Genomic DNA, 26,343 nt, shown 5'->3' with positions numbered 1-26,343 from the left:
TTCTCCATAATTTGATAATTACAGCAATGAATAATTGACTGGGCGCAAGTGAACTAGGTGATCATTAAGTTTTCATATACCCGAAACATATAAGTAATAGAAATATCTGTAACGATCTAAGGGAAATTTAAATCATATCTTATAATATATATATATATATATATGAACATTTTTCTGAAAAATAAAGTTCGTATTTTGTTTCCCTTAATCCTACATAAATTATCAGGCCATACCAGATCTTGTGCATGATCCCATGAGTATTAAGTAACCGATATAAAAAATTGAAACAAAGTTGTGGCAATAAACACTATTCTCATCATAACTGTTCTGATAATATTGGTAGATCAGCAAGATGAAATGCTAGATGCACATAAGCCCGTGCACAAGGACACACCCATGAACATTTGAACAGTGGAAACACTGTTCATGAATGTGTGCATGCGTATCGGCTGAGAGGGGGCATAGGGTGGTGGCCGTTGCCGTGGTTGCTGGGTTATGCATTGGCAGTGGCTGACTGAGACATCTACTCAAGAGAGGTCTAATTCATATATTAGATATGCGAAATAATAATTGCAGTTGTGAGTGTGCGAGCGTCGTGCAATCACTTGAAAAAAATTGAATAAATACAAGATCCATATGAAAAAAATTAATTTTTTAATAGTAGATTCTATTTTTTTTCAAAACGACTGTATGACACTAACACATTTGACGACTGTACGTAATATTATTACTCATTATACATAGACCAAAACTCTAAAAAATAAACATAGTAATGTTATAATCGAAGTCCATTACAATCATTTTAAGAATAGGAATTTCTCATTGTCAAATAACCTAAGATCCTATTCAACCTTCAATACTCAGTTCGGAATACCACAGTACAGTGTGACTACTTCCTTGTTTTGACGTTGCTACTCTGTCTTCACTCCTCACTCTGACTTCTTTTTCATGTAAAAACTCAGTGTGGGCGTGATCTCCATGAAAATCTTATCCCTTTTATATTTTTTAAATACGTTCACATGGGATAATTGAATGGGTGAAAATTATTTAGTATATAGTATTTTATGTCTTTTTTTTAAATGTGCTGGACAATTGATATTTTAAGTACATGTACAAACTATGTTTCTAAAAGAGTTTTCTTTAACATTATAATTACGAGATTGCATGTGTAAAATCCTCCGTGAATGGAGCTTGTGTCTGTCCGATACAACATACAAGCAAATCTTGACATCAGAATGTCTAATAATTGAATGCTATTTTCTCAAAAGCAATGCAAGTTTAGGATGAAACTAGCTAGCGATACTGGCGGATTAACAAGCACATGATGATTCATTATAAAGCAATAAACAGAAATAGAATCTAGGAGTTCAGTGTGATTAGCAGCACATCCTAAAAAAAAGGAAAAATAGCAGTAGATTGGAGTAGGTATTAACAAGTTGTGTTAATAACAACTGGTGTCGGAGCGATTTATTAATTATGCTAACCCTTTGCTAAACACAAGGGGCTCATATCGATGCTGGTGTTTAAGCCAAGTCACTGTTCATGCTATTTGAATGGGTTTACATTTATGAACTTCGCATAAGAAAAAAAAAAAACAAAACTTGGCAGAAGCACGATCCATATGAAAAGATGCTTGATTTTACTACTCATTATAGAAGTTAAAGAACCCAAAGCATATGAAGATGCTTAAACTGAAACAAGCAGGTCTACAAATCCCAGAAAGGTTTCTCTAGGTAGGTGTAAGGAGGATATATTTATCAAGAAAGCAAAAGACACAAATCCTCCCTGTGACCCTACTTTATTCATCTCAAACAGCTTTAGCAAAAGAAAGCTCCCCTGGCCACAAGAAGGTATTGACCCACCAACAAGGACTCTTTTGGCATGATCAAAATAATCAGTATTGTATTGAGACTTCAATCACCTGCTCCAAGAAAAAGTACTAATCAAAAATCAAACTGTAGAAGTGACATGTATGTAAAAAACTGGTATAAGAGGCAAAATTCATAGAAAAAGTGAAAATAATATTGAGATGAAATTACCTGTTAGGACCCTAGAATCAGATGCAAGATCAAGCCAGGAATCTGTATTTTTGGGGGGCCACTCTCCAAAAAATTGGTGCAGTGGCTTATGGGTTTCCGTTTTCTTCTCAGTTTTAACTAGTTCCGGTGACTTGAAATCTGCACCCAGAACAAAGCAATGTTGCTCTTGTTTCTTTGCACTATCAGCAGGACTTTGAAACTGTGTGTGGGAGTAACCTTTATAGGAGTCCACTGTCAAATATCTCTGATATGAATCAGGTAGGCTTCTGTCGGTCCCTGAAGCATCTGGGAAGAAAGCTTTCTCATCCACACCCTCCCTTGCTCCATGAAAACAACTATTTGCATGAACGGTCACCAACCACAAAAGCTATATAAAAAGAAAAATGTAAAAGAAGAGAAGAAAGTAGTTTTTCTTGTATGTTACACGAACCTGTAATCTTTACCACCCTGAGAATAAGATCTGGAGTTCAAAAATAGTTGATGGGTAGTGTTATCTTGAGAAAACAGACCAGAAACTGGAGGTCTGGAAGAGGAGGAATGTGAATAAAGTAAGGGATAAAGAGTGCTCTCGTGGTAAGGATGGGGATGGGGATGGATTTCCGAGCTCACTGAAGAAGGTAGGGGAGAGACACAGAAAGAAGAGGTTGTAGGAATAGGGCTGGTGTTTGTGGTAAGGTTTCGGTTGGTTGATGCGATGGGTGGTGAGAGGTTTGTGGTGGTTGTTGCAGTTGAGGTAACTTCCACAGGCTTTCTTGAACGGTTTCTGCCTCTATGCATGTGTCTCTCACAGTACTTGGAATCTGGGTATGCTTCCTTTGAGCACCTCCACTTCTTACCATCTGTTCTCCTGCACCTTCCTGGCTCTGGGTCTACTTTTCTGCCAATTCCCATCTCAAAACATCCCCAGGCAACTGCAGCCACAGAGTCACACCCAGACACCATTTCATTTGCCGCCACATAAAGGAAAAAGAGAAATCAGTTAAGATATTTTAAAATTATCACCATATTTAATATATGAGAAACCGAGCTAAAAGCATACGACTATGAGAATATGTGTAACATGCTTACTGGGACAATGAGGGAATAGCCCTGAAGGAATTGAAGAGTTCAAGCTTCTTTTGATGCCATATAGGAGATCAGGTGGGATAGGTATTCCTGAGACCATGTATTTGAATATAAGAGCTTGGTGTTCAAGCTCTTGCCACTGAGTTGATGTGAAAGGAGACCTATTTCTTGCACTTGCACTCATCATTTTTGAAATAGAACAAGAAGAAAATATAAATCCTTAGAAAGACCAAGAAGGATAACAAGAACAAGAGGGAAGAACAACTTGGGAGCTTTCAGGGACACAGAAAAGAGGTTTTGTTTCTGTTGGGCTGATAGTTTCAAGAGGTATTTTTGCAGACACCACTGGTTTCAGAATCTTTCTCTACATGGCTCGGATGTTATTGCTGCTACCTCCTCTCTCTCCTGATGAGCCTGTTCTTATTATTACTGCATCTCTGTTTCTTCTGCTTCTGCTTTTGCACTGCAGCTGCCTTTGTTGCTCCCTGACATCATCACGGAAATCCATAAACACTTGTACAGAAGAAGAAAATTAATTCAAACCTAGTTTACTCCATGCACCTTTGTTTTTGCTGTCTCCAAATCAAGGTCTGGAAAAGGGTGCCATGACATCACGTAATCAAGATTTCTTTCAATTTCTTGCTTCAAATATTTTTTTACAGGTGGTAAAAATATAAACAAAAGAATAATTCTATTTATCAATCTCACGTTACATTACATATTTTTTTATTTTTTTCTCTTACCAAATATGTAATGTATAGATAATAAGTAAAATAATTTAATTAATTTTAAAAAAATAAAATAAAATAAAAATATATATAATATATAATATATAGAGATGATAAATAACAAAACTCGAAGAGTTCAATATGTTTCTAAAGATGCTTTTATCTTTTTACATTCCCACAATCCTCTGCCTTGAGTCAGTAATATGGGATAGAAGTTCTCGCGTTCTATTTGAAAAAGTAAATAAATCTCAATTATATATAAAAAAAATTATTTTTTTAACAATAGATCTCATTTTCTTTTTAAATAATTGTATGAAATTTACATATTTTAAGGTCCCGTTCAAATAGTGAGATGGAATGATATGAGTTGAAATGATTTGTAAATAATAATAAGATTATTTAGTTGAAATGATTTTTGAAAATTTTGTGTCTTTAGATTTGGAAGTGAGATAAAATGATTTTAACTTTTTTAAAATTTGATAAATATGGGCTCCACCAATTATTGCATAGTGTTTGTTTGAACTTGTTTTATTTATAAATATATTTATAAATAAGTAATAGTAATTTATAAATTACCTACCCAAATTTCATTTTTTATAATAAATCTCATAATATTATTATAAGCAGACAATATTTTTATAAAATTAATTATTTTATAAAATATTAAATAAAAATATTTTTTATTTACAAAATAATTAAATAATTAAAATATTTTTTATAAAAGTATTATGCTTAAAATAATTTTTCATTTTCAAGTACTAATGGTCATTTTGTCCGGCTTTTGAACTTATTTTATGCAAACGCCGTATGCCTTTGATGATTGAAAATTACTCAGATTTATTTTGGCAAAATTCTATACTATAATGTTCTCAACAACTCGGCATAGGGCAAAGAAAATGTTTTGTCTATATATCTATTTTATAGTCTATCTCATATAAAATCACTTTATTTTATAATTTTTTTATTATAAAAATTACTTATGGACCAATAATTTATTAAAATAAATCTACATATAAACCTTCTAAAATTAGCGATGCTAATTTGTAAAGAAATGTGCTACAACTTTTCCGTGTATGTAAATAAGTAATCTATCGCGAGACCCATTACAAAATATATTTATAAATATATTTTGTTTATAATGATTTTTTATTTATAAATATATTTATAACTAATAATAATTAATAAATTACCAACTCAAAAAATCGAATGGTGCCCTTAGGCAACGTCCACTCGATATTCGCTTGAGTGCGAGTCGAGCGAACATCACACAAATTGTTCATTCGAGACTTTGCTTAAGTGTAGCTCAAGCGAAGTAATGACAATTTGTCGTTACATGAAAAAAGTTGAAACCATCTTTAAAATCTCACATTCACCTTTGGATAAAATGTGAGTTTTTCGTATGGAGTGAGGCATCTCACCTCTGTACCCAAACTGGACCTAAGATTTTATCTAACATTACCATTTCTCTCGATGAAAAAATAGTAGATAGTGGATCCTTTTTTTTTAGAAAAAAAATAATAATAAGACAACCAAGGTACCTAGACATCAATAAAACTTACAAGTTAATGTGGCTAAATACATTACATTTAATTTAGAAAAATTAATAATTTTATAATCTAATGTATCATGATAAATCATATCAACAAATTTAATTTTATGAGTTTTTTTTTTTTTTTGTGAGCCAAATATTTCTCAATATCAATTAACTTAGTGGTCACTCGAGAGGTCACTCGAGATTCAGGATTTCATTTTTTTAAAAAAAAGTCATTTCTTTTTTTGAACATCTATTAGGAGGAGGTTTGTACAGTGAGTTAAGATGAAAGTAAAAAGTTGAATAAAATATTATTAAAATATTATTATTTAATATTATTTTTATTTTATGACTTGAAAAAGTTGATTTATTTATTATATTTTATTTTTAAATTTAAAAAAATTATAATAATTAGATGAGATGAGTTAAATTGAATACTAAATCCAAATAAGACCTAAGAGTAATTCTGATGAGAAACGAGGAGGATTTGGCTGATATATCTAAGCCCTTAAATCTAAATCCATCATAAATCTAAATCCATCCTAAAAGAAGTATTTTGATTTATGTTCTTGTAATGCGAGGATCATGGCATCCTTCACATGTTCGTACCTTGTGCGTTTTGCAGTAGTAAATATTAATGAAGATGCTCCTGAATCGAAATCAGAACATTCTTGGATCGCGGACAAATTGAATGCAAGGAAGAGAGTACTAATTCTTAAGCACATTGAAAATTACTCTCATTTTCTCTCATAGATTTTCTAAGATCCAAACGTAACTTTCGAGTTATATAAGAGGGAAGGGAAAAATGGTTCAAACTCTATTGCCTGAAGAATTAATTTTCGGTCTAAACTTCTAATTTTTATTATTTATTAAAATGCACGGTAATACTGTATCATATATATTTATCTTTTTGAAGTCTTTTAATTATCCTTACATTTATTTATTGAGAAATGTTTTAGCTACAAACAAATTTGTAAAAAAATTTTACAAACTAATGTAATTTGATGTAGTACATCATATTATAAAATTATTTTTATTTTAAAATAAATTTTACTTATCATATAAAATTACGTTAATTTATAAATTTACTTTTATAAAATTTTATTTAGGACTGTAATGATACTTTCTTTATTTATTCAAGATTCTAACGGTACATAAAATTATTTTTATTGTAAAATAAATATAATGTAAATTTATTTTTATAAAATTTATTAAGGCATGTAACAGTAATTTATATTATTGCTATAGATACACAAAGATTACACAAAAATAAACACATAAATTAATATAGTTTTATGAAATTTATGAAATTTATTTTTTAACAAAACTAATTTTATAATATAAAATATCACGTCAAACTAAGTATATTTTTGTAAATCCTCTTTATAGTTGAACTATTTACATTTCTTTAATGCGTCCTCTTGAGTTCATCATAGGGAAGTGCAGGTGAGAGACTGTTGGTTAAAGGGAGGTTCGAGTTTGTTTTTTAGCACTTGAAAGCACTTATCTTCGTCTCTTGAAAGTTGACAGGATGGAGTCAGGGAAATGCACTCTAAGATGAGGACTGTTCCCACTCTGTAACTCTGACCCAAAATACATGCCCTATTTCTTCTTTCATGTGCCTAAAACTAACTCAGACTTGTAAACCACAGAAATTTCCTCCGCTATCTTTTCTTTGAGAGCACCTATTTCCATATTAGTCCTAGTCATCTTTCCTTGTGAAGCATTTGTTGGCAGATCGGGTGCAGTTATATATACACAGCAGGCCCAAAAGCTTACCTCGAGAAGACTGAAATGGTTTTGACTGGGTCTGGAACAGTGGGTCAGAGTCAGAGACATATACTTGTTTGAGTCAATGGGGGATGGCTTTGGGTCCTTTTTTGGACATGAAAACGATATTTGAATGGTAGGGTTTCGCCAAAATAAAAAGACTGGAAGATAGTCGTCTAGCTGTACTTCAATGCTTGAGAACTCACTCAATACAATACTACTGTGTATAGGATGCATGAATGAATGTAGCTAGTCTCGAGTATTGTCTAGCATGCATGAATGAATGTACGTAGAAAATCAGAGGGCACTCGAGTCTTCCTAGGTAGATTAATTGAACAGATGTTATTAGTGACGGAATTTGCATATATCAACACTATAAAACTCCACAAATGCAACATAAATATATATATATATATATATATATATATCTAAAGGTGAAGTCCTAACTTCATGTCTCACGTTTTTTAATTTAAACAAAACTTCATGAAATTAAAAGAAATGTGACAAGAGAATATATCTAACCTCGATCAGGTGCTGTTTTGAAGTAGTGCACTCCAAATCAATCTCTCCAATATTCCAAACTTCAAGAACTTCTAGGCTCTAGTCCTTGTGAGTTTATTCCATTATGACTTGGAAACGGAGGGTTTTGCTTAAGTTTTTCTACTTGTAAGACAATATGAAAGACGGACGATATTCGCTTGCCACAATTGACAGCCTAACATGACAGTCTCTGTAGCTAAGAGTCTCTCGTGTGCACTTCCTTAATATAATCAATTTGGATAACACGAGAAGGTTTTTTTTTTCAAAAAACTTCCTTCCTTGATAACAAAACGTATTACAAGATGTGATGAAAAAATGGAGTTTCCTCCATGTTAACAATGTATTCAAATACATATAAAGCAACCTTTGCTAGATTATGGGCAACATAATTGCCTTCCCTGTGTACATGACTGACTCTACATGCTTCCAACTTTGCCATTGTAGCTTGAGCATCACCAATGATCATCCCAAAGTAGCTCACATTATGATTCTTGAGGTTGAGTTCAGTGATCACCTTTCTGGAGTCTCCTTCTAGTATGATCCTCCTCATGCCTAATTCAACTCCAAATTTTGTTGCAATCCCTGCTGCTAAAGCCTCAGCAAGATTCGGATCAGGCAAAGATCTTTGATTTTTCCTCAAGGTTGCTAAAAAATTACCCATTTCATCTCTAACTACTACCTCAATTCCTATTTTACAGAGTTTTTTTTATCAACAGTCACATCCCAATTAACCTTACAAAAACATTGAGGTGGACAAACCCATGGATCTATCCTTCTGGTATCTACACTAACTTGCTGCTCATTTCTTGGATCAACTATACATAAATCCAACTTCGTTTGATTGACTTTGTGAATCACAACCTATGGATCTAACAAAATATTTTTAAAGACTAACTGATTTCTTCTCCACCATAGGTTCCAGAAAGATAAAGACAATTCCAGTATTTCTTGTTTATCGAGTTTGTTGAACATGTCTTCTATTAACTCTTTAAAATTGCTATAAGACCACTTACTTCTCTGAATTGTCTTGGAAAGTTGGCTCAAGACATCATTTGCTGAGGCACACTCCCACAAAATATGCTCAACTGTTTTAGGCTCACTAAGACACATTGGACACGTTGGATTATCCAAAACTTTCCTCTTGTACAGATTGTTTTTTGTAGGCAATATATTTTGACAAGCTCTCCATAGAAAATTCTTTACTGTTGGAGGTAAGTTCATCTTCCATAATTTTGCTCACTTCTGGGCCCTCTGATTATTGATGAAAGAATTTTGTCATTTTTCCTTATCTTGTAATTCTCCTTGTAAATGATAGGCACTTCTCACTATAAAGCAGCCATTTGCATTATTTCTCTATATCAATTTGTCTTGTTGATTACTGCTAATTGGTAACTGTTTGATTAGCTCAACTTCTTTGTTGCAAAAAATCTCATTAATTAAAAGAAGATTCCATTCCTTACCATTGATTAACGAGTAGAAGGTTAAGATAACAACTTCGTCACTTTTGCATGTCGGTCGATTTTTTATCATATGTTCTATCGTGTCAACGGCAAGTAGGAGATGCCTTGACCACCACTTAGCAAATATAATTTTAAAAAAATAATTATATGTGTGCTAGGCTGCTAGCTCTCAAGTTTAAGGCTAGCAGTGATGGCCCATGGGCCTGTAGGTGGCCCATTTCATGGCTTGCCTTGACAAATGGATATTGGATGCTGCTTAGTTCTCCGAACCCCGTGATAGGTATATAATTTGTGTTATTTTTAAAATATTTGTGTTTGCTCTTTTTTTTTTTTTAAATATAAAAAAAACACACACACACACACAAATGTTTTAAACTAAATAAATTCGATATACTTGGGGGCACAGGATTCGGTCACCCTAGCAGCGTCATTTAAAAACAGATAATGGAGAGTTTCGTATATGGAAAATGATTTTTTTTACAACCATTTATATAATTATATTTTAAATGATGAGCACTTTTATAAAATAACTTATAAAAATAACATCACTTTATATAAATACTTTATTTTTAAAACATGATTGTATAAAAATTATAAAAAAGATTATACATATATCATTACTCTTCGTGTATACAGGCATCGGTAAATATTTGATCTATACCGCTTTAGGCACGGTTTGGATATATAAAATGTTTCATCTCATTTAATTTTATTATTATAATTTTTTTAGATTCTCATACAAAATACATTATACAATTTAGTTTTTTCAAATTTTAAAATAAAAATAATATTAAAAAATAATTATTTTATTTTATTTTTAATTTTTATCTTAATTCATTTCATCTCAACTCACTATTCAAACTTCACGACAAGTCAAACAACAACATTACTAGATGCGAGATTGTTTAGGGCTGCAGTTACGACGCTGAACAATGGAATTAAGGATGGTAGAGTATGTTTTTGGGTTTTTTCAATTCTGCCTTTTTAATATCAATAAATCTTCACAATCTCTTCACACTCTATATTTATATTTCTTTATCAAATATTTATTATATGAATAATAAATAAAAATTTTGAAATAATTTAAAAAGAATAAACTCAAATTTGGATCCCTAGTAGGGCTGATACCTGCATGGTGCTAGGCGGGGGGTTGGGGATTTTCCCCCCGGCCCCCGCCTATGCACCATATTGTGTTTAAAAAAAAAATTGTCTAAAATATTTTTTTAGACCCAAATTATAATATAATTTAAATAATAAATTAAAATTTATAAATATAAAAAAAACTTAAACTCATTAGAATTAGATTTTGGATCTACTAAGTCCCACATTGTTTAAGGATAACTATTGTATTGCCTTGGCCTCTTATATAATGGTTGGCCTAGAAGGCCAAAGCAATCTAATGACTTGAATATAATTTTAAGTCTTTAATAAATTATATATATCTATAAACAATATATTTATTTATATATATATAGATAATAAAAAATTTTATATGTGGAGCGGGGGCTGGGGGCTGGGGGCGGGGCCCTGCTGGGGTCATCCCGCCCCCCGCCCCCGCTAGGTCCTCTCTATGCGAGGCGGGGGACCCCACCCCCGCATGGGCGGAGCAAGATAGCCCGCCCACCCATACGGAGGTGGGGCAGAAGCAAGGCAGGGCCCCGCTGCCCACCCCTAATCCCTAGCTTGTACCTGATGGGCTGCATTAGCACTGGTACAAATCCACTGAAAAACTTCATTTTTAGTTTAGGATATTTGACTACTTTTTATTAATGCTGATTCGCTGAATAATTCGCATGGCATTCCTCTGTCAGCTTAATTCTGATTGGTGCTTTTGTAAGTCATTTTACATTTAACTCCGGTAATCATGTCATTTTATTAAAAATAATTTCAATTTTACATAATTACCTTTTATTTAAAATAGAGTTATAAATTAATTGTAAGTTAATCATTTCTTTTCCAGCAATATCACAATATGCACCTATATATGTCTTTTAGAACATTTCCATCCAATTTCTTAATGGATATTTTTCCTTATAATTTGAAGAAAAATTTAAGAATTTGGTTTAGAAGATGAACAATAATCTCTCAAATATAGGAAATCATTATTCATCCTTTAAATTATTTTTTATCAATATTTTATTCTAATAAATAAAATAAATTCTTCTTCCAATCATCTACACTTTCTGTCATACTCATGTATACTCATATACCTACACTAAATTAAAGAAGGCAAACTTCACTTTAATCTGGTTACAAGTTTGTCATATATACTTGTATTTATAGAAGAGAAATGTTACTTTGCTGCCTCAATTATGCCGCTCACTTTGCCTCAATGATGTGTTATGTGATTTATTAAAAAAATAAAAATATAAAAGGGATAGAAGGAACTTAAGTTTTAATTTTTTTTTTTTTTTTTTGTATTCGTACTTTATTTTATTTTGATAAACTATGTAGCACTTCATGATGGACAAAATGAACAGTATAACTAAGTAGTATAGTAGCATTACTTTTTATTGAAATCCTCAAAAACTCCGCTTCCAGAAATTTTTTACAAGACATCGAGCATTCCTCCAAATCAAGGAAGGAAGAGAACAAGACCTTGAGTATATATATTAAGGAATATGACAATAGAAAACTAAAATAAAACATAAAATAAAATTGGATATATCCAGTTTAATTAGTAAGGAACGAAAAGAATATCTCTCACTTTTAGTATTTAATAATTAAGGAAGGAAAGAATATCTCACTTTTTTTCATTGATATAAATAAAACTGATACCAAACCTTTTAAATAAAACTTCAAATTATCAAAATTAATACCTTTGAATTATTAAAATATAATAAATAGCACCCTATATAGTCCAATTATGACATTAAGATGGATAAAAAATAGTTAGAAGTAGAACAATATTGACTGGCAAATCAGCGCACATTACAATTTTCTTTTATAGTCGAAAGTGATGTAATGTATAATGTTATTATATAAAATAAATAATAAAATTTATGTCTTTTTATCTGTTTAAATTTTTGATAGATTAATCGATAAATTTATATGATATTATAAAACGAGTTACCAAATTCAAATTCTATTTAATTAAATATTCTTTCCGAATAATGTCATATATATAATTTTAAATAGATGAGTCTCAACAAGACGTTATTCGTAAAATGAAATTGATCACATTAAAAAATATATATATATATTTAACACTTTTTAAGATGAATTTATTTTTTTTATAAAAACTTAGGCGAAATTTATCAATTTAGATTTTTACCAATCATTTATCAATCTTCTTCGAGCAATGGTGTCTCGAGTCTTGTGCATGGAAGAGTAAAGAAGAGAGCTGCTTGTTTTGAATATCGAAAGAAGAAAGCAGCCGCAGGCATGAGCTTCTCACTTGATTTAAACAGGGTGTACATGAATCAGGTCCATCAGGAGATTATTCCATATAAACATGTTCCTGTAAAATGTCATTAAGAAAAACATTTTTAATGTCGAGTTGGCGAAGAGGCCAACCAGAAGTGACGGCCAGAGAGAGCACAACACGAACAGTTGAGGCTTTGACCACTGGACTAAAAGTGTCTGTGTAATTAAGTCCAAGAAGCTGAGTGTAGCCTTTGGCAACAAGGCAGGCCTTGAGGCGGTCAATGGATCCGTCAGATAGGTACTTTGTGCGAAAGACCCATTTAGAACCCACAATGTTTGTTTTGAGAGGCCGAGGAACAAGATCTCAAGTGCAGTTGTCATGTAGAGCTTTGATCTCTTCATCCATAGCAGCGAGCCATGCAGGATTTTTAGCAACAATTTTGAAACCGCGGGGCTCAGATGTAGTAAGAAGCGCATGTAAGAATCCTGAGACATGGTGACTGAGGTAAGCAGGATACCGTGGGCAAAAAATGCCTGCCTTAGCTCGAGTAACCATCGGGTGAAAGGATGAAGGGATGGACTGAGCACGAGCAGCTGGAGCATCAGACTGCGGCAGAACCAGCGTTGGGGAGTCAGGAGCTGTGGAGGCAGGAGACTCAGTAGATACCTGCATAGGCTCAGAAAAAGAGTCAGGACAGATACGACATGCATTAGATCGAGACCGAGAATGCAGATCAGATAGAGTTGTGGGAGGCAATGGGGTAGGGGGTAAATTTAGATCATGCTTTTTCATGGGTTCCATAAAACGGGAGAGATCTAAGGAGGCGAGAGGCTGGGCAATAGAGGCTAGTAGTAAAGGAAAATTTTGTTCATCAAATTTGGCATGATGGGTGACGTAGATTTTGGAGGTAAGGGGGTCCAGACAGCGGAAGCCTTTATAGGAAGGACTGTAGCCTAAAAATAGACAAGAAATGCTGCGAGGAGAAAACTTGTTAGTGGCATAGTCACGTAAACAAGGATAAACTCTACAACCAAAAGGATGAAAGTTGGTATAGAGTGGAGGTTTACCGTGTAAAATTTCAAAGGGAGAAATACCTCCAAGAAGTGGGGCGGGCAACCGGTTAATGATATAAGTCGTGGTACTAAAAGTGTCGACCCAATAGCAAGTGGGTACGCGTGAATGAAATAAGAGCGCAAGGCCCATTTCAGTCACGTGGCGATGCTTGCGTTCAGCGCGTCCATTTTGGGAAGGAGTATATGGACAAGACATTTGGTGATGAATGCCTGAGGAGCGGAGTTGAGATTGAAAACGATTGCTACAAAACTCAGAGCCACCATCACTTTGGAAAATTTTGATTTTGCAAGAATATTGATTTTCCACAAATGACTAAAATTGGAGAAAAATGTCAATAAAGTCATATTTAAATTTCATAGGATAAAACCATGTAAAACGTGAATGATCATCAACAAATATGACATAATAAGTAAAGCCCATTTTTTATTTAACAGGGGCCGGTCCCCATATGTCATAATGAACAAGGCCCAAAATTGAGGTAGACCGAGTATTAGTGGTGGAGAATGGAAGCTTATGACTTTTCACAAATTGACAAGTAGCGCAAATAGCAGGGTTAGGCAAGATAGAAGTAAGAGATAACTGTCCTTTTTTATTTAATAATGAAATGATAGAATGGTTAACATGACCAAGACGTGCATGCTATAGGTCATACGATGCCGTAAGAGCAGATTTATTAAGGACAGAAACAAAAGCATTATTGCCACGCTCTAGTACATAAAGACCGCCATCACGTCTTCCGGTTGCCACCACATTTCTTGTGATCTTGTTCTGAATAACAAAGGAAGAGTTAGTAAATGTGACTTGAAGTGGGAAATCAGAAGTCAATTTACTAATAGAGAGAAGATTTTTGGTGAGGTAGGGAACTAATAAAACATTAAGCAATTTTAAATGGGGGGAACGTTGAGAAGTACCCGTGTGGGTGATGGGTAAGGAAGCCCCATTGCCCACAACAACTTTATCCTTACCAACATATTGTTCGGAGGTGTCGAGTGCAGTCGAGTCCGGTGTCATGTGAGCGGATGCACCCATGTCAAGATACCAATCTGAACTGGAGAGACCATCAGAGAGAGAACAATTATTCTGAAATGCTTTAGCAAGTTGTGCTGATTGTTCGACACGAGTATATCGGTTTCGACATCTATCAGCTGTATGTCCCTCTATTTTACAGATCTGGCAGCAAGGATTGTATGGGCGACGAGATCGGTTGTTGTTGCCAGAGGAGTGGCCACCATAATTACTAGAGGAAGAACGTCCCGTGCTGCCATTTGAGCCACCTTTGGAGCGGCGATTTCCTGTGGAGCGAAATTGTCCACCACGACCATTTGATCGGTTTGCTGTGAATGCTGCAGGAGAAATAATATTAGTTTGAAGTGATTTTTGAAATATATCATAACTTTCGGCCAGAGGGACCATGTCATGGAAGGAGGGCAGCGGAGTGAGGGCCATTTGCGCAGAGGAGAAACCAGCAAACTCGGTGCCGAGAGCACGAAGAAACCAATGAGACTTGTCGAGTTCATCAACTGGGCGTCCAATGGCCATTAACTGGTCACAGAGACCTTTGAAAACACGAGCAAACTCAGCAACGGATCGATTTCCTTTTTTTATTAGCTGAAGTTCGTCTTTGAGACGTAATTCACGGGTTTTGGATGCATGACTGAATGCACGTTCGAGTGCAACCCAGACATCCCGAGAAGTTGCGTGACCAACAGCGGCTGCCATGGCTTCTTTAGACAGGGACGATAGCAACAGGCTGAGAATTTTCTGGTCTTTGAGTTTCCATTCAAGAAACCTGGGGTTGGGCATGGAGGTGCCATCGGTGGTGTTAGGCAAAGTTTCAGATGGTTTGGTGAGGATACACTCAACGAAACCGAGACAATCCTGGCATTGAAGCAGGGGCATAAGCTGGCTTTTCCAGCGTAAATAGTTGGTTGCGAGAGCTTAATAGTGACCATGTGAATCATGGTATTGAAGGAGAGAGGTTCAGCCATGAGAAAGAAGAAGAAGGGTGTCGGAAGCTAATCCTATAGGGCTCTTGATACTATGAAAATGTTTGTGAAAAACCACCACACTTGGGTGGAGTCCGAATATCATTTATATAGAAATGAATACAAGGTGAGCTGTACAACTGATAAGGAAAGAATTCAAATGTTGTAGCTGTACAAATGATAACGGAAAGAATAAACACAGAATATTACAAGCCAAAAATTAAGGGTCAACCACGACCACTTAGGAAGGATGGCTAAGAATCAGGGGAAGATTCTAAGGAATCCTCAACACTGCAACTCCTGAATAATATCTTTCACATGGCCGGCATTCTGCTTTGGCCTTTTATTGCCATCTTCTACCGTTTCTTCCGGGCTATATTGTCGCTTAGTATTCTTGCCCTCCGCGTCGCCTTTGTTTTTCCGTTGAAGCTCATCAATTTTAGTATCAAAGGTTTCTTTCATTTGCTCTACTCGTTTATAGCGAGTCCTTCCACTTGTCGGCTTGTCACACTGTCGATTTGTTCCTTGGAGTATTACATGCTTCCCCGGTTAGAGGACGAGTTCAGGTGGATTAGAAGAGAATCAAGATATTTGCGTGCATTTCAGGACGACTATTTAGAACTGAAAAGTAAAACTGATACTCAAACGGAGAGCAGAAGCAGCAGTCAACTCTCGAATTCCCGAAGAAATGCAGACAGCAAGACATTGTCTCGTGATACTGAGACACCTGGGGCGGAAGTAACCGAAATCGATCACCGGGCAAAAAATATTGTTGCAACCTTTGACAAGTACAGAAGAAAATCTTTCGAAAGGTATGTTTTGGTTTTCCAAATTTCGGGAACGAACAAGATCAAGAAAATGATAAATGATCGTCTTGATCAGCTGAAGCCAGACTTTGATGACTTCAGGTCGCGGTATAGGTCATGGTCTAAACTCAATGAAAACTCTTCCACTCCCGTACAATCAGTTTGCCTAGTTGATACGAATGCTTCCTCTGTATTATTTCAACTTCCTACTCTTTTGGGGAAGATAAACCAAACGCCTTGATAACAATGAAGAAACATTTAATTCGGGATGTGGAACATCAGATACAGTTTATCGATTTGCAATTGTTCGTACTGGATGCTTTTCTCAAAGATTTGAAGAACGTTAAATTAGAAACGGCAATGGAAAAGGCCTTGGTGATGGAAGTCAAGGACTTCATTGCCGCAAAGAAAAATAGCCTGCCTTCAGTTTTCAACTTCTGGATCCCAAGAATGATACTTAAGAGGCAGATAGACAGGATCGACGATGGCTTCAGAGGCTTGTACGAAGCAAAGGAGAAATACGGTTTTAAATTTGTCAGAAGGCAACAACAGAGTCTCCCACATCAGAGTAATCCTCTTACTTCACCTGATCCTGATAACTTACTCCACTACCTCGCAAAATGGAGATAAATTTAAAGAAGTGTCCCCGGAAGTAAGATCACTTCTCAGACAACTGAGAAATTTGCGAAAAAAACTTTACGAAGTGGCAAAAGAAGCCGAAGGAAGAAGTAATACAATAAATGCTTGTTTGGAAAAAGAGAGAAGCATACGTCAATCTGCAGTGGATTGCATAAAAAAATGTTCAGCCAAGTACCATCCAGATGACACAAAAGCAGAGTCAGATCCTTCCATGGAAATTAGCCGGATAGAGTATCTTATCCAGCTTATTCATAGAAGCGTCGATGTATATCGCATTGAGGAAATTAGGCAAAAGCCAAGCTCACTCATCGGCTTGGAAGAAGACGAACATGCATTGGTCTCGCAACTGATCAATGAACCCTACCCTGTTGTTTCCATTGTGGATGTGATATGCCGGAAATAGGTAAAACGACTCTTGCAAAAATTGTTTATGAGCATAGCGCCATCCGCGAGCATTTCGCTTCCCGAGCTTAGGTGTCAATACCTGAACAGTACAGTGACAATGCACTCCACGACGATGTAGCAAACCAAGTCCCAAGGACCAACTGGCTCGAGGAAGTGAAGGTGTCCTTGAAGGAGAAGAAATGCCTTCTAGTTCTGGATAACATCTCGACAAAGGAAGCCTGGAATTCTGTACAAGCAGAATTCTCAAAGAAGGAAGATGGGAGCAAGATTTTGCTCACCACACGCGACAGGAAAGTGGCTTCACATGCTAGCCAAAACCCCACAGCCCACCACCTTCGACTACGAACTAAAGAAGAGAGCTGGCAGTTGTTTATCCACAAGGTGCAATTTCCACCCGACCTCCCTTCAGAGGTAGAAGCACTACCAACAGCGAAAAAACTGGTAGAAATATGTGGGGGTTTACCACGAGCAATTGATATTCTTGTTGATAAAATTTCAGGGAAAGGTGTGACTGGACCATGCTACAGTCCCGTGGCTGGGAGCCGTTAGTTATAGGATTTTTTTTTTTTTTTTTTGCTTTTTCAAAAATACTTTCGTAATTACTAACTAAAAATAAATAAAAAATAAAAACGGTAGAGTGGAACGGTAGAATTGAGTGGGAAGAATAGTATTATCCAATTGGTTTATGGGCTGCAGAGCCAATACCTGCTGATGGTAATGAAACTGTTGATGATGTTGCGGAGAAGAAATTATTAGAGCTGATAGACCTAAATATTATCCGAGTTGTGCAAAAAAAGATTAATGGGAAAATCAAGACATGCCAGTTGCCGGGTTTCCTGCGAGAACGTTGCTTGTCCAAGTTTGTGAGTTCAGACCACCTACTTGCCGATCATTTTCACTCGGATGATGCCAGTTTTGCTAATATTCATGGAACTAGCAAAATAACACCGACAGATTTGCACGTTATAGCAACCTTCACTCCTTCCTGTCCTTTGATTTTCGAGAAGGAAACAAACCTGGAGAAGATATAGGGAATTTCCTCCGCAGGACAATTGCAAGCTTCCAACTTTTACGTGTTCTTGATCTCGAACTTGTATTCAGACAGCAACTGCCCGACTCCATAGGCAACTTGATTGAACTGAGGTATCTTGGCTTAAGGTGGACATACCTCGAGACGATCCCATCATCCATTGGCAAATTGTTGAACCTTCATACTCTAGATGTGAAGCATACTTGTCTCAGGGAGTTGGAGATCAGGTCGTGCAAGAGATTGGAGGTTCCCACTGGGTTAAACCACTTAAAGTCCCTCCTTGAATTGACGCTGACAGACATGCCAGAAAATTTCGCAGAAACAATCAAGGAAAAAAGAAATGACATATTTCGGTCTGATGTTGCCTCATTTCCTGTCATCACTATAAAGAAATTGGCTTCAAGCTGAACAAACTCCAGCTTTAGTGCTTGTTTGGTATGTCTTTCTTTCCCTTCGGTTGCCTTCCATTTTCTGTCCTTCAAACAACCTGTGGAATTTTTATAACGGGAGTTTTGTACATATTTTTTCTTCCTTTGTTTCTTGTCCGTCCTTGAGAATCGATGTGGTGTGGGACCAAAACCGGAGTTGTTTCTGTAAGAAATGCCAATCAATTATGTGGCTTACCCCCCGGGTACTCTCTCTCTCTCTCGACCGTGAACATTGGAATTTTACTGACAAAACTAGTTGTCTTGGTACATCACTTGAATAACAAAATACCATGCAAAACAAAGCAAACACCACTAATAACACATGGTATATTACCATGCAAAGCAGATAATCTCTACTGTAACAACACAACTATGCATGAGATATCATCTTAACAACCTGAGTGAAGAATTGGCTCATCACCTTCCACAGGTCCATCATTTGCTAACAAAACGACCTAAGTGACCATCAAAAACTCTGTTTGTCCTAATTCATGGCCATTGACTTCTCTATTTGGTGGTATATTTTTCCTTTGATCAAATGGGGATACATGACTGATATGGAGACTTCACAGCAACACAAGGAATGCCCAACTGCATCAATACAAGTCTGTCCATACTGCACAAGACCTTGACCTTCGAAACTTTTAGCATGTTGACAGCCAACGCACTTCTCACCTTGGAGCAAACAACTGTTTTCTCCTCTTTTATATCCTCCATACGTGCCTTGCAGGGCATAGTCCATTGGCACCAACTTACAAGAGAAGGTAATCAACCAATAGCCAGGCCCAACCGCGAAACAGATGTGGCTCTGTTCAACCCCAATATGACCTCATCTTTCCAAAGTTGGTTTGCATCAGTTCTGGAACCCATGCAATACCTCCGCAAAATGTTGCCAAATACCGAAAGTTACCTCACTAAAACAAACAGCCTGATCTAAGGATTCAACCTTCGGTCTTTCGCAACAATTGCATTTTGAATCTAAGGGGATATTCACTTATTCAGCCGTTGTATATTTGTATTTAAAGGCAAAATATTGGGATAAATTCTTGTGTACTGGAACTATAAATTCCAAATTTATTATTCAAATGAGTATAATAGATAAGGGTGTTCAACCGGACCCTTTTTTTTCGGGATCCAGTCTGAAACCCAAAAATCTAGGTGCATTCGGGCGGTTAAAAAATTCCGGATCCGGTTATGGATCTTGTTATGTGACCCTGTTATCCGTAACCGGGTCCTTTAAAACGAAAAAAACCCGCCCCCTTCTCTCGTCTTCAGTCGAAATTGTCTTCGACATCTTGGGCTTTGCTTTCTTGAATCGTTAGGGTTTGCTTTCTCGTCTTCTCGAATCCGCCATCTCTCTCAGTCTCGAATCCACCTTCTCTCTCGATCTCGCTTTCTCGTCTTCTCCAATCCATTCTGGCCTTCTTTCTCAAGTCTTTCGACCTCATCAAAATAGGGAAACAGAAACTACGAAGTGCTTTGCGCATCTGGGTGAGACATGCGGAGGCTACCATCCATATTCTCTCTCTCTCTAAGCTCTTAAGGTATTTTCCTTTGCTCTGTAAATTTATTTTGACACTTTATTAGTGGATTTTTTCCTTTGCTCTGTTTTTCACATGGAATTTAGTTTTAATCACAGTTTTACGTAATACTCAGTTTGTTTGGTTTATATTATTATTTTTTTGCTCTGTTTTTCACATGGGATTTAGTTTTAATCACTGTTTTATGTAATACTCAGTTTGTTTGGTTTATATTATTTTTCTTTTACTCTGTTTTTCATATGGGATTTAGTTTTCTTGCCATTACAGTGGATTTATGGCATTATACATTTTTGTTTGCTCTCATAGTTTTGGTTTGAAACCAATATCTAATTTTTTTAGAGTGTTTAGATGGGATAGCCTGACAATGATAAAAGAAAAATGTATCTGTAATGAAGATGAACTAAAACGGAGCAATAATCCAATGACACTAGTGTTGGTAAAGGCAAACTCAAGTGCAAAAATGAAAATTAAGTTCCGTTTCTGTAGCTTTTTCCAGTAAGCTTAAGTGCAAAAAAAGTGCTTTTATAACTTTTTGAAAAAGTTAAATAAAATGAGTTCTAACTATTACCGTTTACCTGTCCAATTAATTTTAGATTAAGTAGATGAGGAAGATGATGAGTGTTCAAACCTTTTGATGATAATGATTATAGTCCTATGCTTTAATAATGAGGATGATTAGCTTTTAAAAAAAAATTATGAAGGACCATTATATACTTCAGGATTGCATTCTATATTGGCACAAAAGTCAATATCTACAATTTTTGTGCTTTTGTGGTCATTGCCTTATGGGTATATTTTGACTTAAGCATGTACATTATTTTGAGTCTTTATTTTGTATGTTTTATAAAGTTCTTATCTAAAAAAAAGTGTATGTTTTGTTGACTTGTGAATCACTTAGTTTTTGGGAGGTGGAGAATCATGTAGAACGCGTTGAAATCGAGAGTAAACACTTTTATTTGTTAAAATTGATTTTTTATTATTAATTTATCCATTTAACTTAGCCTCTACATTTTTTTCTGCTTAACGTAACCATATTCCTTCAACTTCAACAACTTAAACAACTCCAAATAACTGTTATCTATTGCAGAGATAATATCATCGATGAACAATTCACATTCTACTAGGCTGACGGACTATAAAGATTTAATGCCTCGGATCCAAACAAGCTTCTCCCTAGTAGTATGCTTGTATTCTTTAATTTCAAAACTTGCAGCTATACACACTTTTATCTACAATTTACAGCATAATTTGCTTGTGATGTGGTATATACAGATGTACCTGAAGGCTCTTTTATCATCAGAGAGCACATTCCTATGTCAAATTTGTTCTCATGCCTTTGGTTCAATGAAGTTGATCGGTTCACTCCTCCTGATCAATTAAGTTTTGCACATACATATCAAAAAATGAGAAGGGTGAATCCTGGCAAATGGTTTCGCCTTAATATGTTCAAGGTTAGTAACCCTATGGAATGTCATCACCTCAAAGCAAATGGTGTAATGGTTGCTGAAATAATTAAAGTTAAACTGGTTGTTTGGGATGGGATTACCTTCTTTGTGCAGTATATATAAAAGAAATGAGAAGTTAAATGAGCATGGAATCTGGATCTAACAATTCTTTTCGGTTCCTTCCCTTTCAAGACCGTGAGAGGAGAGCCACAGCTAAGCAAGTAAGATCATGAGCATGGCTACATATTGTTTTATTCTCTGTTCTTTTTTACTTATTGTTTCTAATCATTATAGTTTTCATTTATCTATTACAATTAATGTTGTTGGCAGCTTATGGAGACTAATAAATCCGGATCAATGTTTCCCCCGTATTCCATATTCAATATGTAAAGACTAATAAATTTTGATCTTTGTAAATTTATTTTTTTTGTTCTTTATAAATTTATGTTTTAGTTTAATTAGTTGTGATATATTATTATTTCTTTTGTTCTTTGTAAATTTATATTTTCGTTTAATTAGTTGTGATGTATTATTATTTCTTTTGTTATTTGTAAATTTATGTTTTAGTTAATTAGTTGTGATCTATTATTATTATTTTGTTTTTTGTAAATTTATGTTTTGCATTGTGATGTAACAACAATATTATTTATTTTGTTTGTTAATTTTTTTTAAAAAAAAACAAGTGCTATAAAAACATTTTTTTAAGTTTTAAAGTCTTTTTTTAAAAAAATTAAAAATTAAAACGAGATTTATCCGGTTATAACCCGGATTAAATCCGGTTATAACTCGGATCCGGATTAAATCCAGATATCCAGATTGAATCTGGTTATCCGCCCAGATTAAATCCGGATTAATCTGGGCAGATAATCGCTTAGATTTTAGTATCCTGATCCGATTATGGCCGGATATCCAAATTTGAATCCGGTTGAACACCCCTAATAATAGAATACAGAAAATTATCTTGAGCCTTTTATATTTGATGTCTTCGTGACACATTAATGTCTCTGCAATTTTTGGGTTATCGGGCATTAGTTCACCCCTCTTCCGTACATTTTCTCGTTTAATCTGAAGTAGATAACCAAATTGTCTTCTAGTTAAAAGAGTGGGACGATCGGGGAAATGAGAATGATGTGACGATAGTAACAACACGATGCTGGTAAGCACTTGGAGTTGGAGAGGTAGGTTTCCATGAAAAAGCTGGGGGAGATGATGGAGCTTGTGCTAACAATTGTCTTTTAGAGGGTCGTTTTATTTGCCGATTTAAGAAAAGACAAGAGTCAGTAGACTCGTTTGGATTGTAAGATAATTTCATCTTATATTATCTCATTTTATCTTATCTCAATATCAAAACATCACAAACACAAATACTTTTTAATTTCATATTTTTAACTTTTTAAATTTTTCATCAAATCATTATAACTTTCTCAAACTTCTAAATAAATATAAAAACTTATTTAATTTTTTCAAATAAAAAAACAAATATTATATTAAAAAATTATATTCTAACAATATTTTAATTTTATAATATTTTTATTCAACTTTTTATCTCTTCTTTTCAAAATCATATAAAATATCTTAAATTAAATTACTTTACTAATATTTACAAATTTCTCATATCATCAACATAGAAACGATGCTAAATTCCTTGGCCAAGTTTATGAATGAAGGGCCGAGTTCAAATTACTTGACCATTCAAAGAGGCTAAATTCAGATGAAAATAGCAAAACCTCTTTTTTCTTCTTCTTTCTTTATTAATTTTCTTAATTCTTTTTTTCTAATTCAGACAATCCAGTCCTGCACTTATGCAAGAATTATAAATCTATCTAAAAACATAGAGAATAATAAATCAAGACATATCTAAAATTACTTGATAAATCTCCAATGACCCAAGAAGAAAAAGAACAAAAAAAGGAGGGGGAGGAAACTAGAGATATGATATAACTGGAGACTCTCAAAGGCCACAGAGCGGCAGCAGACAAGGACCTTTGAGTATTATATTAGTGAAATAGAGTTTGCCGTCTCTTGACAACTCGAATTCAACTCCCTAAGCCTTCATTTTTCAAATAGCTTTCAACCACCATGACATAAAACAGAATAATCCTACCTCCCCAAGGACAGAGGAGTTACTATTTTCTACTCTCCTAGCACCTTAAATTAAACAACAAGAGGCCATCACATCATCCAAGCAAACAGCACGCCAACAATTAGGAAAATGCCCTTTCTTGTCTCTTTCCAAAAACACTGCTGCATTGCATTTTTGTGTTATTTTAAGACACAGAGAGAGAGAGAGAGAGAGAGTTCTGCAACCTCTATCCTCCCTCCCTCTTTGGTCAATGATCAAGCATTAGCCCACCTCAGATTTCGTATTACAAAAGATATACCATCTCTTAACTCTCGAGCTCTTAAAACAACACATTTCATGTCTGCGACCAAAAATATTATCATGGAAGAACCAGAGCCGAACCCCACCCCAGATCACATCCTGGACTGGATAGAAGACTCGGTTTCATTCTTTCCGTCTTTCTTGAATGACCCATACAATTCGGATGATATCAACGGCTACCAGTGGTGGGATGAAAGCCAAGATCTGATTGACTCGAGTACTGTCACCTCTCTCAACACCACTGCCACCGACACCAGCACAGCACCCATTAACCCCACCATTTTTAATCAGCCATCGCCGCCCGATTCATCCAAGAAGCGGAAAGCCTCCGATCACCCCCTTCCCAAACCATCCCAAAACCACCAAAATCCGCGGAAGAATCAAAGCCGTCGAACCAGACACGCTGACGATGGGGATGCAGCAGTTGAAGAGGTTGTGGTGGTTAAGAAATCAGTTGGAAATAAGAAAGGCACTAGCAAGGCCACAGGAAGTAACGGTAATAACGGTAACAAGGAAGGCAGATGGGCTGAGCAGCTACTCAACCCTTGCGCGGCTGCCATCAGCGTGGGCAATATGTCACGCGTACAGCACCTTCTCTGCGTTCTCCACGAGCTCGCAAACCACACCGGCGATGCCAACCACCGTCTCGCCTTCCATGGACTCCGAGCACTGGCACAACACCTATCCATCACCTCCACTTCCTCCTCCTCAGTGGGGCAGACCTTTGCTTCCACGGATGCAAGATTCTTCCAACAATCACTACTCAAATTTTACGAGGTCAGTCCCTGGTTTGCCTTCCCCAACAACATAGCAAACTCTTCTATCCTTCAAATTCTTGCGGAAGAGCCTGACCGCTCGCAAAATCTTCATATTCTTGATATTGGGGTCTCTCATGGCGTGCAATGGCCAACCCTGCTTGAGGCCTTGACTCGCAGACCAGGAGGACCGCCTCCACTAGTCCGCATCACTGTCATCGCTGCCACCGTTGAAAATGATCAAAACAAAGAGAGCCCCTTTTCCGTAGGGCCACCCGGAGACAACCTTTCCTCTCGGCTTCTCAGTTTCGCCAAGTTCATGAACGTTAATTTGCAGATCAACCGGCTCGATAATCATCCCTTGAAAAGCCTGAGTGCGCAGGTCATAAACATAGCTCATGATGAAACCTTAATAGTCTGCGCGCAATTTAGGCTTCACCACCTGAATCACAAATCCCCGGATGAAAGAACCGAGTTCTTGAGACTACTGAGGAGCATGGAGCCAAAGGGAGTGATTTTGAGCGAAAACAACATGGAATGTAGCTGCAAGAATTGTGGGGATTTTGCAACTGGGTTCTCTCGACGAGTGGATTACTTGTGGAGGTTTTTGGACTCAACAAGCTCGGCTTTCAAGGGGCGAGAGAGCGATGATAGGAGACTGATGGAAGGAGAGGCGGCAAAGGCTTTGACGAATTGGGGAGAGATGAATGAAGGGAAAGAGAAGTGGTGTGAGAGAATGAGAGGGGTGGGGTTTGTAGGAGAGATGTTTGGAGAGGATGCCATTGACGGGGCTCGAGCTCTGTTGAGGAAGTACGATAGTAATTGGGAGATGAGACCAGAGGAGAAAGATGGTTGTTTGGGATTGTGGTGGAAAGGGCAGCCAGTTTCATTTTGTTCTCTGTGGAAGATGGATATGAAAACTAATGGCAGTTGAAACAGTTATAGCTTTCAGTTCTCTCTTTCCTGTATTCCAAGTAAACTGCAAGAGTATTGAGCTGCGTTTATGTAAGATTAGCTCACAAGGGAAGGGAGTCTTTTGTTCTTGCAATCTGCTCGATTTGTTTGGCAGCTCTTTAGCTGAAAAGGTGGGGAGCATTGCGTTGAAGTCTGGCTCCATGTGGTAGTAGCACGCTTTTCTTGTTTAATCCTTTTTTTGTGTATATCCAAAAACGCGAAATAAATGCGTACACTAAGGAGCTCCTCTTTTTGGTTTGCGATTCAACATCAGTTGTGCTTCATCTCTCACTTGCCTTGCTTTATACTTTGTTATAAAATGCAGCATAACGATTGCCAAAATAGTCGACATAATCTTCAGATAGTAAGAACAAAAACATGGGGTTGGATCTCTTATC

At 36.0% G+C, this 26,343-nt stretch overlaps 3 protein-coding genes across 4 annotated transcripts; 2 read left to right on the top strand and 1 right to left on the bottom strand.

The window, feature by feature from the left end:
* Positions 1-1,466: 1,466 nt before the first annotated feature.
* On the bottom strand, positions 1,467-3,616 carry LOC109001944 (growth-regulating factor 5-like). 2 transcript variants are annotated; one of them, XM_018979457.2, is made up of 5 exons: positions 3,108-3,616; positions 2,470-2,950; positions 2,256-2,374; positions 2,040-2,177; positions 1,467-1,921 (listed from the first exon to the last, which is right to left on the bottom strand). In XM_018979457.2, exons 1-5 carry the CDS (start codon positions 3,289-3,291, stop codon positions 1,914-1,916), a joined length of 930 nt encoding a protein of 309 aa, XP_018835002.2. In that variant the 5' UTR covers positions 3,292-3,616; the 3' UTR covers positions 1,467-1,913. The 2 variants fall into 2 exon arrangements, with proteins under 2 accessions (XP_018835002.2, XP_018835000.2); XM_018979455.2 differs by having other exon boundaries at positions 2,040-2,374; positions 3,108-3,598.
* Positions 3,617-16,611: 12,995 nt separating this feature from the next.
* LOC118348950 (probable disease resistance RPP8-like protein 4) lies at positions 16,612-18,847 on the top strand. Its single transcript, XM_035691554.1, has 5 exons — positions 16,612-16,933; positions 17,172-17,389; positions 17,497-17,953; positions 18,106-18,268; positions 18,364-18,847. Exons 1-5 carry the CDS (start codon positions 16,612-16,614, stop codon positions 18,845-18,847), a joined length of 1,644 nt encoding a protein of 547 aa, XP_035547447.1.
* A 5,244-nt stretch (positions 18,848-24,091) lies between these two features.
* Positions 24,092-26,213, top strand: LOC109001981 (protein NODULATION SIGNALING PATHWAY 1). The gene has a single exon (XM_018979518.2). The coding sequence runs from the start codon at positions 24,273-24,275 to the stop codon at positions 25,923-25,925; it is 1,653 nt and encodes a 550-aa protein (XP_018835063.2). The 5' UTR covers positions 24,092-24,272; the 3' UTR covers positions 25,926-26,213.
* The last annotated feature ends 130 nt before the right edge of the window (positions 26,214-26,343 follow it).

The sequence above is a fragment of the Juglans regia genome, chromosome 7, assembly GCF_001411555.2.
Source record: "Juglans regia cultivar Chandler chromosome 7, Walnut 2.0, whole genome shotgun sequence".
Classification (NCBI taxonomy): domain Eukaryota; kingdom Viridiplantae; phylum Streptophyta; class Magnoliopsida; order Fagales; family Juglandaceae; genus Juglans; species Juglans regia.
This window is presented reverse-complemented; position numbering and strand designations above follow the sequence as displayed.

Bases quoted from the DNA above. Each gene is read 5' to 3' on its own strand.
- LOC109001944 (XM_018979455.2), bottom strand. From the start codon at position 3,291: ATGATGAGTGCAAGTGCAAGAAATAGGTCTCCTTTCACATCAACTCAG. The intron at 2,951-3,107 runs GTAAGCATGTTA...CTGTGGCTGCAG, and splicing joins GCTATTCCCTCATTGTCCCA to TTGCCTGGGGATGTTTTGAG. The intron at 2,375-2,469 runs GTTCGTGTAACA...TCATGCAAATAG, and splicing joins CAGGGTGGTAAAGATTACAG to TTGTTTTCATGGAGCAAGGG.
- LOC118348950 (XM_035691554.1), top strand. From the start codon at position 16,612: ATGAAGAAACATTTAATTCGGGATGTGGAACATCAGATACAGTTTATC. The intron at 17,954-18,105 runs GTTAGTTATAGG...TATGGGCTGCAG, and splicing joins CAGTCCCGTGGCTGGGAGCC to AGCCAATACCTGCTGATGGT. The intron at 18,269-18,363 runs GTTTGTGAGTTC...TAACACCGACAG, and splicing joins CGAGAACGTTGCTTGTCCAA to ATTTGCACGTTATAGCAACC.
- LOC109001981 (XM_018979518.2), top strand. From the start codon at position 24,273: ATGTCTGCGACCAAAAATATTATCATGGAAGAACCAGAGCCGAACCCC.